Source organism: Bombus terrestris, chromosome 4, assembly GCF_910591885.1.
Source record: "Bombus terrestris chromosome 4, iyBomTerr1.2, whole genome shotgun sequence".
Taxonomy (NCBI): Eukaryota; Metazoa; Arthropoda; class Insecta; order Hymenoptera; family Apidae; genus Bombus; species Bombus terrestris.
Window position 1 is genome coordinate 7,997,878 of NC_063272.1, and position 20,499 is coordinate 8,018,376.

The following is a 20,499-nucleotide window of genomic DNA, read 5'->3' on the forward strand; positions in this document are numbered from 1 at the left end:
TTCCGTAACAAGCAGCAACATACCATCTCGAGGCATCTATTTACAGCTGTATTTTGGCAGAGCCGGTTTGTATAAGATTCCACGAGGTCATGCTAGAATACGATCTATTTCCTGATCGATCTGCTTACACTAACCGTGTGCGAACTCTCTGTGTTTCGCGAATTCATATTCCTGTTTCTTAATTCCGTTCTCACTGTTGTAAATCGAACGAACCGAATGGAATTCCTAGCTCCGAAGATACGATCCAAGATAGAAATAAATTTTCCTAGGATAAAATTAAACGATCTTAGCGTGACATATCATTCCAGCAGGGTATGAATCCTTTTCGACGATATTTCGAAAATTTCAAAGTCCCGTCTTTCTAAATAAGACGTAAAGAATGCTTTTTTTCAGACGCGCTTTTTGGCAAACGTTCATAATAAATAATTCCCACTTCCTGTTTTAATCAAATACAACGTTGTAAGCTTTCCACGAATTTACTACGAGGAAACGAATGATAATTATTTTTTAGCTGTATTTGTTTAAAACGTACATGTATCGATAAACAATGTTCATCGCATCGAATTTAAATTGAACATAGGAGGGAGGGGAAATTATGGATACTTCGTTAATCGCCATAAAAGGAAACATTCGGGGATATTTATTGACACGTGCAATTGCGAATGAGATATTGCATTAATGCGAGATTAAACAAATAAATTCGGGAATATCTAGGTGAAATAAAAAAATATTACAAATCAAACATATTTAAGAATTCTCAAATATCTATGTTACCTAAGAAAAAAAAATATTGCAAATTAGATATTGCATCAATGATTCAGAAATATCTGAATGTGCATGAGAAATCCTAAATTAAGAAATTCTAAATTGCATTATAAATATCAAAGTAAATGCTGTGTTAAAGAAATTTCCAAATGTCTCTACGTTGACCAAAGAAAAAAGCCCAACAATATATCGAATTGACGCAACATCGTTAATCACTTAGTATCGCAAATTAAATGCAATCTATTCGTGGTTGTATCGGCGATAAGTGGTCGTTTATTGATTGCACGCGCCACACCTCGTAAATCCACGAACGAGACAAGGCGATTTTCACTTAACACGAGTATAAAAAGGCAGCGGGTTGCCACCGAAATCTTCAGAAAAGAACGAGTACATGACATGGTCGTTTAACGGTAAAAAGCTAAAAGAACAGTTAGCAAGGGATTAAAGGAGATAAAGGGTGAATGGGTCGCACTAAGGTGGCGTTTAATGGTCTGTTTGCGGTGTTTTCGGACTCTGACTACAAATGTCTCGTAAATCATGAGTTGGAATAATGTTTGAGCGATTTCCGTGGTGCTAGTTCATTCAGGAAGTTAGAAACTATGAATACATGAGACTTCCGGTTTGCGTTTATAGATTATTGGTGGCAAGGCATTATATTCGAAGAGGAAAGTTTCAGATGGAGAAATTAATTTTCATTTGACGAAAATGCTGCGAGGGATTATTTAGAATATATGGAGAATTAAACTGAATATTAACAGGAACTTTTTGTGTCGCAATTTAAATTCGAATTAATGTTACGGACTTTGAAATATTTTAGAATTTCGTTAAACCGACAATTTTTCACCAGAACGTCACACAAGTCTTTCATTAAGTTTTGTCGAGTCATTTTGTAGTTTAAAGATTGATATGTCGTCAAAAGGGCTTCGACAGTAGGAAGTTAAGTTTACGAGCCTTATCACTGAGTGTAGAGGTTCATATCAGAGATATCTGTTGAACGTTACAGTGATAAACGAAGATCAAAATGTTCTTAAATAATTGTTTTCACTATCGAATAAATTTCTGTGCAAAGTCAAATTCAAATCATGCTGAACGATGCACGATCGATTAGCTAAAATTCAAGGCTTTTTATTCGAATACTCTGATGAAACACAAAACATTATAAATAGAAATGCAAGTTTGATACGAGAATAGTTACGAGGTATTCCAGCCAAAGTTTCCTACAGCTATAATTCAACGTTTATGAGAGGATAAAGCAACTTTATTATTTCATGCGATGCTTAACCATTCCTATCATTGCAATGAAAATATCATAACGATTGTCATAAATTTTGTTCACTCCTAAACGAGTCGAATCCTTCAAACGTGCAACAGTTATGGAAAGATGTCACGAGTTTGAGCCGAGTTTTAACACAAGATGGAACTTCGACTTATTCATCCGTTGTCCTGGAAGTAAGTAATCTTATTTCCAATGCATATTGAAAACGAAGTTGCGAGTTGCAAGATCCGAGAAAATCTGATTAAAAAGTGTCTTACTACAAGGAAACGAATTTCAAGTCCATCTAAAGTGAATGGAGAAAAAAGAGAGTCCTATCAATTTTATTACAAAGTTTTCAAATATAAATTCTCAAACGTAATTTCTCAATTAATTTTACAATTTCACGGTGGGAAATTCTTCAAAATTCTATTAAAAGATATTTTCCTTCAAAACAAATTACTACCTAGCTCGAAAACGTCATCCCTCTTGAAAAGTATTGCCGATTACGATATACGCGCGGCTCTATAATGTGGAAAAAATGTGCAAACTTGAAATCAACGACATCGGTCATTCTGACGAGAATGACAACCGACATCGTTAAGGAGCAGCGTTCCCACTGAAGCAGAATCTTTCGCGATCTACGAGTAGAATATAATAAGCGACAAAAAATCAAATATAGCGGAAATACCGAATTCCGAAACGAAGTCGACCGACAAAAACGTAGTCGGATCTCTTTAAAAGTCGTTCAACGATCATTTTAATATAAATCGTAGAACTTTTCCTCAAATATTATCTACGTCTCTCTTGACGAACAAAACTTTTTAACTACCATTCTAAATATCGAAGATGATCTTGAAATTCTAAGAAATACGAATGATAGGAAAAAATTAAATAATACGTAGTAAAAGATGTGGAATCGTATAATATTCATTTGAATCAATAATTTTCATTAAAATTATTATTTATGCAGTTTTCAAATTGATTCCACTTACACTTCTACTTTGCATATCGTACAATTATCAATATCGTATGTAGTTGATTGCTGTCACAATTCAATTCTATGCATTTTACCAGTCTCGGTATCGTTTCAAAATTAGTGTTACAGCAATAGCAACTTTCTTTGCTTCGACAGACCATCGACGAAAGAATTTCTTAATGCAACACAGAATTTTGAGTCGAACTTTTTAAAGTTCATTGGATCTTACGGATCTTAAAATCCGATGTCAAATATAAAGACAGTAAGCATATTTGATTTAAGCGAAGGGATTTCTATTTAAAAATTACGATCAATTCCATGGAACAGAAACAAATATTTTTATACGATACATCAACTCTTTATTTTACAAACTATTTCATTCGGTAATTTCGATATGAATATTGCAGTGCGTGACCAAGTAAAATTGCAATATTTATAAGGGAAACATGAAATCTCCATGTAAAATGGACGCAATGCACACAGCCGGTGACTTCACGTGCTCGAAATACATATTTTATATATTTTTCCCTCGATGCAGTTTCATTTCGCATTATTTTTGTGGTAACACGTGTCTTGTAAAATATTTGATTCCTATAGAGTGTAAACCTTGTCTTTTTCTATGGTTTGGTAATAACGTTAATGGTGCTACTTGACTTTTGATATTTAATCGGTGCTCGAAATTAACTTCATTAAAAAGATGGCACAGGTTCAAGTTTGAATCTGGACTGACGTAAGGAATTTCGTGCTAGTTTCGGTTAAAGTGTTTCTACTTCAGCGAATTGTTATTGGATCGTTAAGAAAGTCGAAAGTGGGAAAGGGGTGCAGTTACATTAAGAAAGAAATGTGGTAGTAGCAGGCCAGTAAGCAGACGCTACCAGCAAGAAAGTGGTAGAGAAATAATTATCTTCTATCCGTGTGTCCAGCCGAAAGTTTGAGAATATCGAGGAAAACGTGCAACGTTTCTAGAAAATTCACCAAAAGAGATAACCCCGATTCATTGTGTCGTACTGTTCGCCATAATAGGGCAAATGATTAAGAACATTAATTTGGGACGGGATAATAAAAATGCTAATATGAATTTCAGGAACTATGTTGCACCGAAGAACCTGATTTAGAAAAATTGAACGAGGTATTGTACATGTTGAAGTGGTCACCATTTCTACGAAAACTCCACATCTGGTCTTTTTAGTTTTCTCAAGCGCTGAAGCGATCGACAGCATATAGACAAAAGACTAGCATGAAGGCAGACCATAAACAGTAGACAGGCGACGTTGGCTTCGGGGTTTTCAGTTATAAGGTAACACTACTAGCGTGTGGGTCTGGACCAGCTCAAATTGTATTCCTACTTATTATTACACTTCTCTATTAAATTAAATACATATATTTTGTACCTTACACTTTATCCACGCGTTTTCTCTCTTTATTCATCTAATAACCTCAACAGTGCATCGTCAAATACAAATGTAAATTTGATATAAGTTCTATTATTTAAGATTATTCGAAGGATCAGATTTTGAAAAATGACACGGCATATTACATTATTTCTCATTCGATGATCCGAGCGATCACAATAACAACCAATAATAGACATAGTTTCGAAAAAGTTAATTATTAATTTAAAAAAGAACTAATTTCTTTATATTTCGCGAACGTTCCAATTGAACAACTGACTAATCAAAAGATTGAAGGAGATATAACGAACTCGATTTTTACGTTGTCTACATTTAAGGGATTATGAATCCATTCATTCATCTCGATATGGATAAACCAGAATACGAGGGTTGTGGTTGACACATTCCCATAAACTAACCGAAATCACGAGGTCGTACGATTTTACGAGGCTACCTTTTCGGCATCTTGATGGGAGCGTGTACGCGCGACCGAAAAGGTTTCGAGGAATAGTTATCTGGAACCTGCGTCGATCGAATTTACGGCCGTCGATTCAATCGCCGGACATGTTGCTGGTTACTAGTTGGACGGGTGATATTTTTTCGTTTCGTTTTTTCGCAAATGAGAATTTCTAGAAGGCGATCACGATGAAAGAATTCGATTCACGATGGCCATTCGACAAGGAAACCTGATAAGAACCATAATAATAAAGCAAATGATCGCGGAACCTGCCGAGAATCTAATCGGGACAAAAGAAGAATTCGCTGAGAGTACAAAAAAGCTCGATAAAAAGTGAAACTTGGCTGGAAATTTTTGTCAAAATCCGAACGATAGATCGTTAGGAGCTTAATCAGAATCTTCTGAGGAGATTTTATAGCAATTCAACGAAAATGCTACGATAGTTTTAACAGAAATCTAAACGTATTCTACGGAAACTCTATTGAAACTCGATAGGAATTTTCAGAGAGTTTTAGAAGAATTGAAGAAACTCTACTAGAACTTGATGAAAAGTCCACAGCAACTCTACGCACATTTCAGAAGAATTCTATTAATTATTCTTTAGAAGAACGCGTTACATTAATTTCGTACGAATTCTGCGAAGATCTGATAGAAAATCTACGAGAGCTTTAAAAAAGCATTACTAAAGAACGGAAGCTTCTGAAAAGTCTGTAATAAAATCTAATAGCTTCTAGCTGTAAGAGCTGTGTAAGAACGCCGTAGGAGTTGTAAGAGAACTATACATGAATTTTCCAAGAACTCTATTGAAATTTGTCGAGGAACGCGTGGATGAATGTGTAATAGAAATATATTGAAATAAGTATAAGTATAGTGTATACTGATCCAAATCCTCACTCTAGCAGTGTACATTACAATCGAAGGTGATAGGGAGCACATCGATATATTTATAGCAAAGGAAATTACCAAAAAAATTAACCTTGCTGTGTAACTCTAATTGAAAGCAACAAGAGAAAGTCAATAAAAGTCTACTTATAGTTCTTTGTTTCTAGACTTTGTAATCCAATCAACATTCATGTTCAAGAGCACAATAATATGGACCTCCTTTTTTTTTTTTTATTTTTTTACTTCACTAAATTCTATTTTCTTCGTAGCGGCGGTATCCAGGTAGTGGCGATACAAAAGAAAAGTGTTGAGTTTTCCTAGAAGTAATTACTTCAATAAAATTTGATGTATATGAAAATTGAAAAGGAATTCTCTTGGGAAATTTACTGGCTACTTTGCGGCAACTTCGCAAGAAATTCGCAAGGTATCAATAAGAATAAATATTGTACAGAAAAATTCGATAAAATACTATGGAAGATCGCGTGCGAGTTGAATGACAACAACTATTACGGTAACTCGATAAAGAATCGACAGGAACTCGATTCTGTGAAAATGTGAAAATGCGATACTCTCACAGAGATACGATTTCACGCCAGAGAAATACATTCTTCCATAAATTTAAACTTTCACGCTCCCAATATAAAATGATAGAAGACAAAATAGTCCGTCCTTTCTGTGTGATATTTTGTTCAATGCATTCGTCATTCAAAAATACGTACATCCGGTGGAAGGAATAGCATGAAGGACGATTTTCGTAGAAAACAAATAAAATTAACGACAGATGAATATCCCCGTGAAAGAAGGCGTTGCTCTTGAAATAGCGCTTTCTCGTCTGTTCTGTTTTGCGTATTACCCGGACGAAAGTTCGACTACATAAAAAATCGTGTCACGAAACTATGCCACACGTACAATCGTACAGTATACGTTCTCTTTCGTAAATAATAGAATATCTCTTGGTTTTATGTAAAACGCGATAATTATAGTAATAAGGAAACGACTAATCAAACGTGATTTTATCTGCATACGAAATATACAAACATTTGTGGAGCTATTTACAACAATTACGGACGAGAAACACGATGAACTAAGAATCATACGTGTTTACACTTTACTGTCTTATGATCTAAGTTTCATTGAACTAATTTTAAACATTTGTGGAGTTATTTACAACAATTACGGACGAGAAACACGACGAACTAAGAATCGTACGTGTTTACACTTTACTGTCTCATAATCTAAGTTTCATTGAACTAATTTTATACGAATTACGCGGGACAAATCTGAATCGAAATTTTGATTTAGATAAGAACAAATACAATAGAAAAATTAATCTGTCTTGCAGAATTAGTTGAAGCAATGACTTTATTTCAAAGAGACCTAATGAATATGAATGAAAAGAGATTTAGTGTTATCGATTTATACATAAAAATGATATTTTTATTGCAACACTGAATATATATACCAGAATTCTTTATTTATCTCAAGGTGCTATAATTTCTACCAATCCTATTTATCTTTAAAAGTTCCAAATCAGATGACAAGTTGCTGCAAAGTTTTAAGAATTTCCGAATCATTTCTCAGATTGATCTTCGATAAGTGACTTTGATACTCATGACCCTGAATATTTACAGGAAAAGATACAGCTTTAAATAAACCGACATTAAATCTGTTTATTCTGGTTAAAAGAAAAACTCCACTTTGTCTGCTTCTTTATGTTACTTTAATTTCTGATTGAACAGCGATAATCGTGACAATTCGAGACACGGTAAGTGCATCCTGGCACGATAAATTTTTCGCGTCAAACGAAAGCGCCTCGACACTCGTAAAAGAATTTATCACAGTAGTAGAAACTATTTTTATAGGACCGTAAACCTACGAATCTCCTTGGCATCGAACGTATTATGCTTTTCCTCCCTCCTGGTGATCGCAGATCGACGAACAATAAGTCGAACAACCACTTCGAAACTATCCAGGTGAATCTCGGCTACGTATGTTTCTTACTTTTCTTCGTTAATTTAGCAACTTGTCAAACTTACGGGATCTTTCAAACCGGTTTCAAGTCTGTGTGTAACGAGATAGATTTTGATATTTATTATTGCACATCGTTAATAAAATTGCAAATGGAATCCTTAATTGATGCAGATGACATTTCTTAGGAGAATTTTGTGTTTAATATATGGTCGTATAACCGGTTCTTAGCTTTGATATATTTATATAGCTGTAACTTTGAATTTGGAAATTTTTGAATACAATACAGACCACTGTAATATGTATTAAATATAAATAAAAAATCTATGTTAAGTTTAGAAGGAAAATGCGATTGTAGCTGTCGTATCTCTTACACAAAATTTCCATGCAAATCTGCAATATTTTTCATAGAAAACTTTCACAAGTAAAACTTCCATGACATCCTTAAATTCCTAAATATTCCAAACAAAATACCCTCATTTATCTTTCCCTTGAGAATTTCAACAGACCCTCATCCTTATTGTATTAAATCTCAAATAAATAATATTTTGCTACAGATGACTATCGATTTATATTCGATTACCAACATTTATTCTATTCTACTTCGTATTTTACATCCTCCGTGATAGAGATCAATAAACAAAAAAAAAAAAAAAAAAAATAATATCAATCACAAACTAACAAATTCCAAAAGTTGCGTAATTTAATCTAAATCGTTTCCAATGGCCCGACGCTATCAATTGACAGTTGACTCTCAAAATATTACAAACCAGTCGGTCGCTTCGACTGCCCTGTCACATTTCATAACAAAAGAAAAAAAAAAAGGAAAAAGATATAAAATCAAAGAAACGTTCCACTTACCCAGCATTCGAATAACGTTCCTCTGTGCGGCGCTTTTTCCTCTTCCGCTATCGCCGTGAATGGATCCAGCTGACAAATGGTTCCTCTTCGCAGTAGCTGACAACAGTCTGGATCGTCTTAACTTAATCGCGATCAGTACATAGAGAACGGTGATGATGGTCATCGGCAGGACGAAGAACAGCATGGTGGATGCCTCGAAGGTGTGTTTCATCAGATACCACTTGATGGAGCATTGAGCCGAGTCCAGGACCACCGAGCCGTTGCGATAGTCGTAAACGATGCCAAATTGAACCGCCTGTGGCACGGCCATGCATAGCGCCAGCAGCCAAATTATTATGACGAACTTCACCGCCCGGGACAGTTTCGACATCGTGTGCGAGATAAAAGGATGACAGATTGCGACGTACCTGAAAGTGGAACACGCGTTATTCGCCATTTTTCTATCAAGTTAAAAAAAAAAAAAAAAAAAAAAAAAAAGAGAAAAAATAGAGGGAAAGAACGGTTTTTGGGAGCCACTTGTTAGCAGGAACTTTAACGAAGCTGACATCGTGGAAACACGTTAGCGAACCGGAAAATGGAGATAAATGTGCGATGATGGATGACGTGCTGTGTTCACTGAGGAATACCGGAAGTAAATATTGTAGTTACTCTCGGATTTATTGTTGCATCTATCGTTGTATTGTGTCGGTTTTGGAACATTTATTGTATAATAAAGTGACTACACAAAAGTGCTTTCGTGCATCCTTATTTTGCAACGAAGCTTCTTTTGGGCTGTATATTTCATTTTCATGGTGCTAACTTTTCGTAGATAGTACGAAATTTCGTTTACTCGCGGGCTTAACTAATGCGAATTCGTTACGATTGCCTCGAGATCTCACTACTCTTACCATTGCTTCTTTGCTTCCGTTTTATTTATTTAGATAAACGCGATCGTACATTTCGAATGCATAATGTTAACTCCAAGATACGCTTACTTCTATATTCGTTCGTTTCAGCTGACGACATTTCTGCAATTTGCAACCGTTTTAAGTATCAAATTTGTGCAATTGGAGCGTGGAATAGACGGCGTATTGTAGTCCTTTTTTTAAAGGAAACAAAAGGGTAAAATTCTCTTTGTACAATGAAAAATTTTATGTATAATCTATAATATTATAAGAAATAATTAACAGGGGCAAAAGAAGTTGTTATTTTAAGTTTCAAGTTTACTAAGAATTTTCCAATTTCAATACGAGTAGAAGGAAAGCCGTATTGTAGTAAAACATGCGATACGTATTCAAGGTAAATATTCTGATTTTTAGAAGAAACAGTACTATCTTCGTAGACAAGCGACTGTTACTTGCGTTTCCAAGAATATTCCCTCTTCCAAGAGAAGAAGCTTTTCTGTATCCAGAAAAAGGTTCTGTCAACTTGTCATGATAGAAATTATTAACGAAGATGAAACGATTTATAAAAGTAAAGCTAGGGCAAACAGAAAAAAAATGGGGTAAGTGCTTTACCCTCTGGAGTATCATTTTTCCCTTAAAAAATGAAAAAAGAAAAAAAAGAAAAGAAACACGAAACATCACTGTGAACATTAAAGAATGCAACATTTTTAATCATGTAAAACATTTCAAAGTAAACAAGAAAAACGATTCTAGCTGAGTTTAACAAGATATTAATCATAATTTGAGGAAGATGTCGATCTGTCTCTTAACGAGCGTTCGAGTGTATCTATCATCCATTTTATCACGATTTCCGCAATCATTCGTCGCAGAATAGAGTTACAGCAAGATCAAGAAAGCAAAGATCGTGGCGGTTTACTTAGGCAGAAATAAGAGATAAGAAAAAGAAGGTCCCAGAGAATTGGACACGCTTTATTTGTGTCAACCAGCAAGGGTTACTTTAGACAGTTCTGGGAATTTCTGCGTGACAAGGGGATGACATGTAGCTATACACCCTGAAAGCTTGATATTTTCAGGCGAAAACGTTGAAAAGGTCGAGAGCGATTTAATTTACGGCGATATTTATTGGGAACCTCGTAGAAAAATGTTATGTATCGATTTTATAAACTGTTACGTCTATACCTGTTACGTTTCACGATTTTATAAATCCATGATTTATTAGAAAGGAGATGAAAAATTTTCTGAAGGTGATATTAAAAACAAAACAAAAAGAGAAAAGAAACAAAAGTACATATAAGGCTGGAAAATTAAAATTAAGTGCTGCGAGAAAATTGAAGATAAAATATTCTTTTAATCCGTTTCTATGCTCCTTTTATCGTAAAAAGGTTAACAAGTCTATGGAAATTTGAGGTCGAAGATCCTTTTCATCTTTTATTATGTTAACCTTTTTAATTAAAAATTAATTATCATGCTCGGAGGAAAATTTTATATGCTACGTGGGCAAAGCAACGAAAGCCGCGTAAAATAGAGCTAAAATCAGAAGGTTTAACGCTTTCTTCGTTAACAAAAACTTCGTTAACGATGTTGGCTCATTAGATTCAACTAGAATCAAACATACGATAAACACTAATTATTCAAGTTATAATATACCACGCCAGAATAATTTACTTATAATTCTCAATGAGAATTGATTGTAAAATTGTTCCAAATAAAAAAAAGAAAAAAAAAACGATGTTAGCTACGTAAAATGAACTACAAGATTGCACCATTTACTGAACTAAACACCTGGCGATTTAGATTGACGTTTTGAGGCGAACAGATCCTTAAACGCAACTGGTTCGATCGATCGTCTAATTGGAAGGAATGATAAACAGTAAAAGAAGACTACAACCGTTTGACGTGGCTCTTTAACTCTTTCAACCCTCTTGATGTCTTCAAAAACCATCATTCTATGTCAATAATTTCGACGGGGTCGGGACTAAAGCACAGGCCACAAAAAATCTTACGTATCTTCGGAAACTTTAATTCGATCGTAAGTTTCTACGTAATAACAAATGAATGTTATTCAATTATGTTATTTCTTTCTGTTATACGTACAGTATATCGGGTATTTAAAAAAATATTGTTCCTTGAGCGGAAAGGAAAATCCAAAATAAAGATAAATAATAAAAATAAAAACATGCATTTGCATAAACATTCGCCATCTCAGGTATAATTTTTAGTAAGTGAACAAATATTTCTTTAGATTCTACTTTTTAGTCACTTCAATAACAAATATCCGGACATTAACAAATTTAAATGTCTAAATAACAATGAACGGCAGTAAAAGCGTGAACTTGCACAAACATCCATGTCCAAGAATAATAAACAAGAAAGAGCGAAATACTAAATTTAAGAACAGTCTACGAGTTCGTCGGTTTGTATTCTCAAGTCGATGATTCAATTCAAATTGGTTACAAACCTTTCGACGGTGAAGGCGGTGATGGTCAGAACGGTGGCGTTCGCGGACGTCTCCGCGGCGAAGCTTTGAATAATGCAGAACGCCTCGCCAAACACGTACGGGAAATGCGACCAGATGTAGTACATCTCTGGAGGCAGGCCGGATATCAGCAGCAGTAAATCAGAAACGGCCAAGCTGAACAGATAGTAGTTGGTGGCCGTGTGCATCGACTTGTTACGCGCGATCACAACACAAGTGGACACGTTGCCGATTAATCCGGTGAGGAAGATCACCGCATAGATCACCGTGATCGGTAAAACGATGTACAACGGATCCCGCCTGACCGTCGAACAATTTTCCTGTTGCAAATATTCGGCGATTAGTCCCGTGTAATTCTCCCATGTACCTTCAGAGGCCAGCGAATCTTCGTGACTTCCGGCCAACCTCATGCTATCTCCGATTATTATCGATCCTTCCGAACCGACCGACTTGTTTGACGAAATCATTTTTCTCGACGAGATTCCGGGTGATTCCGAGAGATTCTGTGAAATCGGATAACGTTGACTAGCTTTTTGGACGATTGACTAGTATAAAATTAACTTTAATATTAATTGCAGCGAAAGTCTCTGTAAATGTTTTATTCGATTTTTTTAACATTTACATTTCGCCAAAGAAAGTTTCCGCGAATTTTTTATTCCATCGTTTCGATCGAATTCGAATCGCCTTCGTTTCTTTCGTTTAATCGTAATCGATGTGGTAATCGATCGAAAAGATAAATCACCGCATGTTCTCTTTGTAAGTTGAAGTCTCATAAGCTTCGGTGTATCATAAAGGTCTGTTTTGAAGATCTGTTGACGACGGTACAAACGATACAACGAGAGATAGGTTCGGTTGCGTCTTTCTTCGACATTTTCGGGTGCTTCCAAGGACAAAGACGAACCCTTGGTATCCCTCGAGGACGATTAAGTCAATTCCAATCAATTTACCGCGGTCGACGCGAATAGATGGTTCGATCAGACTCGTCGTGGTGCCTTTATTATCAATCCACGCGTCAAGTGGTCTGCGAAGAGCACTTCTTCTCTCTTGGTCTTCATTTAAACTCGATAAGTTAGCCTCGAAATTTTTATGAAGTCGAAGAATATTGGAAGATAAGTTGTTGAGTGTTATTGGTCGATTTCTGTGGTTGAAAGCGTTCGAATCAATTTGCGGCTTTAAAAATAGGTCGGTCGTTCGATCGAAACATGGCTGACCATTGCATCTTCAGGGACGAATAGAATATGTCGTTGGTCTTCGCTGAGACATATTAATAGAAAATCATCAACGGGACAGGATGAGTTTATTATGGTTGCTCTGTACTGCTAAGCGTCCAATCCACGTGTTGTCACTCGGAGATTGTCTTTCCACGATACTTCCGGTCTAACGTGTCCGCCGTCTCGTTCTTTTTTGCGGTAGGTCTCAGAAATTGGATCGTTGATTTGATGCTATTATTCCGTAAGATGGATCTTATTAGAAAAAGTGTCTATTCTCTTCTAACTTTTTTTAACTTATGAAAATGTTCTTTCAATTTTCATGATAAAAGTCTAACATTTTTTCAATGAATTTTATTTCAATTTCTCTTACGAGATTTTAAATTTTCACGACATCATTTTCGATTTTTATCAGGGTCTTTTAATTTTCAACGTAATTTCCTTCGGCTTCTGGTACAAACTTTTTAATTTTAATAAAAACAAGTCCTTTCAATCTTACTATGAAATTTAAAATTTCAACGATTTCCATCCGAAACTTTTTCTAGATTTTGTTATGAATTTCTTTCTTATTATGTATATAAGAATTTTCATATATCTAACTCTGGAATTTTCCTACATTTAACTCTGGAATTTTTCAATTGCACAAACTTTACCTCTTCATTTTCTCTTTCGTTCGGATGGAAATGTTCGACGATTTCAATTTTACTTACCGTATCGTAATAGCAGGTGATTTTATTAATTACGTATTCCAGTTTAAGCGTCTAGTTGTTGATTATGTCATTCATCGATCAAATTAAATCTGAATCGTGTCACTGCAATCAAGTTCGAATCAGATCTAATTGTATACTGATCGTTCGTCTAATCGTTGCCTTCGATTTACCTCGGAATAGTTTCGACTACTATTCTGTGTAATAGTAATTCGATTCTTGGTTGTATGTCATTAGTATCTATGACGCGATTAACACGCGACGCCGTACAAATAACTTGAGCGTCGTTTGATTATCCAACCAACTGTAAACATGCCTGAAAACGTTTGCATGTGCGAACAGTTTTGGCCTTTTCTTATTTTTCCTTCTTTGTTTATCAGAATAATCAATCCAACGTTATTAACGTAACTAACGCCAATTAGTCGATCATTCTGTTAAATTTGTCCAGCTATTTCGTTTACGATGTGAACCGATTATTTCTGACCTCATTTCAATTGATCGCACGATTCTAATTCAAATCATTTTTCTGTCGCTTTGTTCGATCGAAAATCTTACGGAAAATTATTGAAATTGTAAAAAATACGAAATGTTAAAGAAAGTATAAAGATAAAAGTTACATTTCTACAATTCCCTTTCCACGATTGTTACGGTACTTCGCCGATAAATCAATATTAAAATGCTTTTAATCGATATCTATACAATTTTATGACAGAGGATAATTTATAGCTGTTATGGTTGAATCCTATGCGATTTTCGTATCAATTTGTCTCATACTACGCGACGGTAAATTATTTGATTTATCGTAACGATACGATTCTAGTTTAAATTTCATGATGCTTCGTCTAGACGGACACGCACATGTTCATACACGTAGATTACGATAATCTTTTATTACGTTTCCAATGTGCTTAAAAATAAATTTCATATGCTATTTAACTCATCTTTATGTCTTTTGTTATAGAACAATAAATTTAATACTTTCTCCGCTATTGTTCATCCTACGATCAATTTCGAATCGAATGCTCGCTAAAATAATTCCTTTTAATTGACGCCTTCAATGATAAATTAGTTCCAATTAGCTTCTATGTGCTTAGCTCAATTAATCTCAACATTCTTAAAACCGAATTATTTTCGATCGTTCGTCAAAGTCAATTATCGTAAGACACTTTGCAATCAAGTTTCAACAGTTCCTTCTTACAAGATGATTAATTAATCGTTTCGTCTCGTTCGTCGCGTTTTTGTGTCGTTTCTTCTTTGTGAATTAGGAAAGTTCACTCGTAAATGAACGGTTGTCGATCATTGAAAGACAGTGCCGAGTTGTCAGTTGTTTGGAACTCGTGTTTGAAACAATTTCTTCGTCTAAGTAATTAGTCATTTGTTTTAATAATTTGTTTTAAAAATTGCATATTCTTTATAAAATACGGAATATAGTTTACAATCTTTTATAATATTTTTTTATTGTTTCTATGAATTATTTCTCTTACCTGAAACTTACTTCCGTGAGATCGTTGGAAATTGTTTCTCCTCTTCCAAGACTATCCATCAATTCTTTCTCTTCTTACTTCCGCCTTCAACTCCACTAATCTGTCAAATGCTTTATAACCTTCGTTTAGGTTTTTCTTCCTCTTTGTGATAATTGTATGTTATACAATTATCGATTTTTGCACTTCAAATTTATGTTTCTTTATTAATCTGTACACCTACTTCTTCGTAACACAATACAGGTTGAATTTTAATGATTATTTAGATTATTCCCAAGCATTATTAAATTGTTCCCCTCGACCTTTACTATCTTTCATTTCTCTCTCAGATTTAGTTATATCTTCTTTTTTCTGAAAACTTACTTGAAATTTAATATTTTGGTATGAAACTTAATTATTTTAATATTAAATTTAACAATTTTTAGTTAGATTATTCACGATCATCCTCGAACTGTTCTTGTTTCCTTCTCAAAATGATCTATCTCTTCCTTCCACAGATAGATACAGAACATCTCTTCAAATTTTTCATTGTTTCCGTCATAAAACCAATAAGATTTTCTTCAAAGTTACACTTTCCCTTCGAAAATCGGTTTAAGATTCTTCTTGTTTCTCGACAAGCTTCACCAGGAATAAATTTTTCTCATCATCAAATTATTGACTGCAATAAACATCCTTTGGATTCGCACCTCAATTCCAACGATCAAGCTTCTTACAACCACAACAATCCATTCACTTCCTTATCTGATTGATCTAAAAAAAAAAGAAATCCTTTTCACGAAATGCCTTATAAAAAAATGCTTTTCATAACATGGACAATTGTTATAATGTTTTCTCGAATAACTTCAAAAGAAATTTCATTCGTTTCTTTGTTTCCCCTCTGACTTGACTATTCCTTTATGTCAAAAAATCAAGTCGCCGATTATTAAAAAATTCCTCCGAACAATCTCAAAGGTATCGTTCAATTCAGCCTCGCGATAATTCCTCGTCTCATCAACCGGTTGACTCTAACGAAAAGAATTACTCTCCCAGTTTCTCTGTTCGTTCGCGTGGCTCGCTTTCGTGACACGAACGCGATTAGAGCGCGGTTTGCTCGCGACTGAACATTCTTCGACAACGTTCGAATCATCCACGCTTCTCCTGGCCGTCGCTGAAATGGCGAACTGATTCTCCCAACTAACAGATTATTTTGAGCGCAAAATCAGTCTAGCACGAGATATATTATACGATCCACCATGTCTTGTCTTCGATCGTCTCGTAAATGGTGTTGTCTCAATGGTATCAAGAGAAACGCTACGTGACAATATTCCCGCAATAGGAAATAAAGCAAACATATCTATTTTATCTGTCTGTCCGTGATAATTGTTGTGTCAGTCTTTAATCGTGTGTCACTTAACGTTAATGGAATACGAGCATCTTCTGTAATTATTGATGTTAAGTTCGTTTCAAACGAAATTGGTTCAAGTCTCGATTCGATGGACGTTTGAGTTTCCCGATGTCTCTTTGGATTTTCTTTTCTGTTCGAATCGACGTGCTAACGAAAACTTCTCCTCTTTTTAGGAAATAGCGTTGATTCACCCTGTGCGTCTAAGATTAACAATAAAATATACAGATTAATTATTACGTATAAATTTACAGGAAACAATACAGAGAAATACAATTTACTAGCAGAATTCTGAATAAAGTTGAAATTAAATGTTCAGAGAATAAATTGGCTGATAATCAAATTGGTAAAGCTCCAAGACGAATTCATATTCTAATTGATTCAATAATTACCATAAGTTGCATCAAAAAAGAAAAAAAAAAAGAAAGAAGAAAGAAAGAAGAAGAAAAAGACTGGCGAATTCAATGGAACAGAGTAAGCTGACGGTATAATAAAAGTGATAGATGATGTCATTAAATTAAGCGAATAATTCTTTTCATTTTTCCCTTATACTTTTAAAACGTTGCTGATGAGCACAAAAAATTCTAGAATACCTCGATGCTAATTAATCTCATTCGATATTCACTATAAAAATCCTTTTTCTTTCTCAGACATAGTAACTTAGCGCGATTAAAATTGAAGAAAAATCAATATCATTGGTATTGATGACGTTCACGATACTCTGTACCCAGGGTATGTGTACCCGCTTGAACTTTTACAGAGAAGCGATATTTATATGAAATTCAAATATCTCGTGTCATACGTATCGTTGAATCGTACATAGTACAGCTTGAGAGTTATAAAATTCTGCATCGATAAACAATTTCAATTCACTTGTTCAACAGCATCGGTATGAGATATATCGCTATCCTTTTTTCTCAACGCTCCTACACTTTCCACGGTTTCTTTTTTTCACGAATCTTTTATTCTTGTCCAAAAAAGAAAAACTATCGGTATTTCACACTGTTCGTCGTGCATTTTCCCTTCATTCTTTTTTTATATTTCTTCGAAAGACAGAAAATATTCGCGTATCGCTCGATATAACTACACAGAAAGAAGTTTTTTATCCAGAGATCGCGCCGTTTGTTACAGAATTATATAAAATGGCTACTATATTACAGAGCTATTTGTAACTTACAAAGGTCGCTGCCGTAAACTTTATTTTAGATATTTGTCGATCATCACAAGGGGACAGAGAAAAAATAGAATTCATTCATCGGTGTAACGTACGAAATTAGAAGAGCTATTTAAAAAAGATTCCAAAATCCTCGATTCATTTGCGTAATTTCTTTATAAGGATCCAAATAGAATAATCCTCGTGAATCTCATTTCGCTTGCATCGTATCAACCATACAATAGCAGTATCGAAAATAAAAATTGAGTTTTCTATATATCAAAAATTAAACAAATTATGTATCGATTTACAAACATTCTGCTAGGAAAAATAATTCCTTTGTTGAAAATATCAGATATACCGTATCGATACAAAACGCACACAGAATAAAACTTGCAATTAAAAACAATAATAAAAAATTAAGGTTTTCGTGTATGTTCAAAATTGAAGAAAATATCTTCAACATGTAACTTCAACACTGTTGTACTCTATATAATTATATAATAAATATAATAAATATTCTATGTAAGATAACTCTTAGTTTCTAACAATTAGAAATAACAATGTAGATAAGGAAGAGACACGCATTTAAAACAAACTAGAAAGGAAGTTACATTAATGAAGATAATACTGAATTATCGCGAATTGCTCCTTTTTTTTTTTTACTTGCTGACGGGGAATATTATTCTAACTGAAGGAACTCCTTCTCGTTGAAACAGTCCCTAGTAATGACAATACTTGAGTGACTTTGAGGGAACTCTGTTTTTTACGACCCTTCCTTTGCACAGTTTTCGGAAGGAAATAGAGAAAGAATACAATAGTCCCTGACGAGCTACTCTATCGCACGCTCATTTATAAAACCCTTAAATTACCCAATTGTTGTTCTGGAACCATTGACGAACGAACATAATCACACCATATTAGAATAATACTGTTCACGACACTTATTGTCAGATCAGAAATCAAATAGTCCGTCCACTGAGTGTGTATTTGATGTTCTACTTGAGAACTTGAGTTTACTGTCACGAGAATGACACATGTGGTTTATGTTAACCAAAGAATTCTTTGTACGAAGTGTTTCGTGTTCTGTTCTACAAGATAAATAGAAAATTAAGTTCCATTCATGAAACAAAGAAGTCCCAGATGGAGAATTTTAATAATTAAGAATCTCCAACATCCGATGAGTTCTCGAATTCTACGAAGAGTTATAAAGATAGAAAAAATTGCCGAGATCCAATGAATTCTCGAATTTGAATAAAAAATGCAGAAAGTTGCAAAATAAAGACAAGATGAGAAACGAGTGAAATATTTATTTTTCGCAGCTTCCACGAAAATCCTTTAGAGAGCTAAGACGATTTGCTACGTGTCTTATATATGTTGAATAAGAAATTTCCCATACATAGTACCAACTCCACGTTACATTTTACGAGTTAAACTCGTAACAGTTTCGCAGCTGTGATCAAATTTCCAGAGAGGAGGAAAGAAAATCAACAAACTCTCTTATTAAATAGCAACTATTTTAAACAACAGTTGCATTCACAGAAAACACAGGAATCCTTCAGTGCTCCAAAATGGTTCGTTACATGCGAAGTTATAAGTTATTGCACGTAGCGTACTCCTTACTACCATTTTCCAAACTTAAAAACTTCCATTTACGAAACAATTCTCAAGGAATCCCGAGAAATAAGAAAACTCTTTCGCGACGTTCATAGAAATCTTAGAAAGTATCAAAATAATTGTTTCTAAATAAAAGCTCCCGGTATATACCCCGTATGCTGTGATTTTCTTTCACGTACATCTTAAATATAAAATAAACTTCTACTCACGAAGGAATTCCAGAAGGAAGAAAAACTGACAAACCCCTGTACGATATTTGCTACATGTTCAGCAATAATTGCGATCATAGAACGGAAATTTTGAAGAGCGCGAAAACAATTTGTCACGAGTGTCGCAACTTTATCAAAGAGCTCTATGTTCTACCTTGCGACGTATCGTCTTCGTCTTCGCAAGAAAATTTCAAAAGAAAGAACTAAGAGAAATCAACAGAAGCTGCCATGTAATGTTAGTATTTAACATTTTCAATAGCATGTAATGAAAACAAAATAAGAGTTTAACGTTGATACTTGAAAATTTGAATAACATTTAATAACTACAAAATAGTTTAATATTAATATTTAATATTTACGATTTTTCACAACACTCACAGAAAGCACAAAATCTGAAAAGACACCGAAACCATTCGTCACACGCGTAGCTCACTAAAGGTACCCTTCGCGAAACGAATTCCGCGATTCGTTAATGAACTTGAGTCTCTTTCCAAACATTGATGTTGTTCGTCTGGAATCGACAAAGAAGAATGTAATGGAATATTTGGAAAGATAAGAGACAGGTTGGCAATTTTCATAGATGTTGGCACAGGCAGCGTGTTTTGGAATCGACCGATGCCCACGAGAACTGAACGCGTTGTGAGCGTGCGGTGGTGGTGCTGAGAATTTGAAAGAAGCGTCGTTAGGCGGTCTTCACAACAAAACGCGCTGCCTTCGCACCTGCGTCTTCCGCCCCCGGCTGACTCGATACATCGCTACAGGGTTCAGTAAATTGTATTCCAACTAAAGCAACGAAATAACGAGCAACGATATAACAAGCGATGAAAT

At 34.7% G+C, this 20,499-nt stretch overlaps 1 protein-coding gene and 1 long non-coding RNA gene across 11 annotated transcripts in view; one reads left to right on the forward strand and one right to left on the reverse strand.

Moving 5' to 3' along the window:
* The window catches only part of LOC100650597 (pyrokinin-1 receptor), a 35,415-nt gene extending 15,118 nt beyond the window's left edge, over nt 1-20,297 (reverse strand). The window contains exons 1-5 of one of the 10 annotated variants that reach the window (XM_048405506.1): nt 20,050-20,297; nt 15,315-16,061; nt 13,834-14,146; nt 11,898-13,747; nt 8,556-8,962 (exon numbers count right to left, since the gene is read on the reverse strand). In XM_048405506.1, coding sequence (XP_048261463.1) covers nt 8,556-8,962; nt 11,898-12,382 — 892 coding nt within the window. In that variant the 5' untranslated portion in view covers nt 12,383-13,747; nt 13,834-14,146; nt 15,315-16,061; nt 20,050-20,297. The other 9 variants (XM_012308206.3, XM_048405505.1, XM_048405507.1 and 6 more) reach the window with 9 other exon arrangements.
* On the forward strand, nt 2,062-8,731 carry LOC125385023. Its single transcript, XR_007223957.1, has 2 exons — nt 2,062-2,214; nt 8,649-8,731. It is a non-coding gene; the product is annotated as an uncharacterized LOC125385023 (long non-coding RNA).
* Nucleotides 20,298-20,499: the final 202 nt, after the last annotated feature.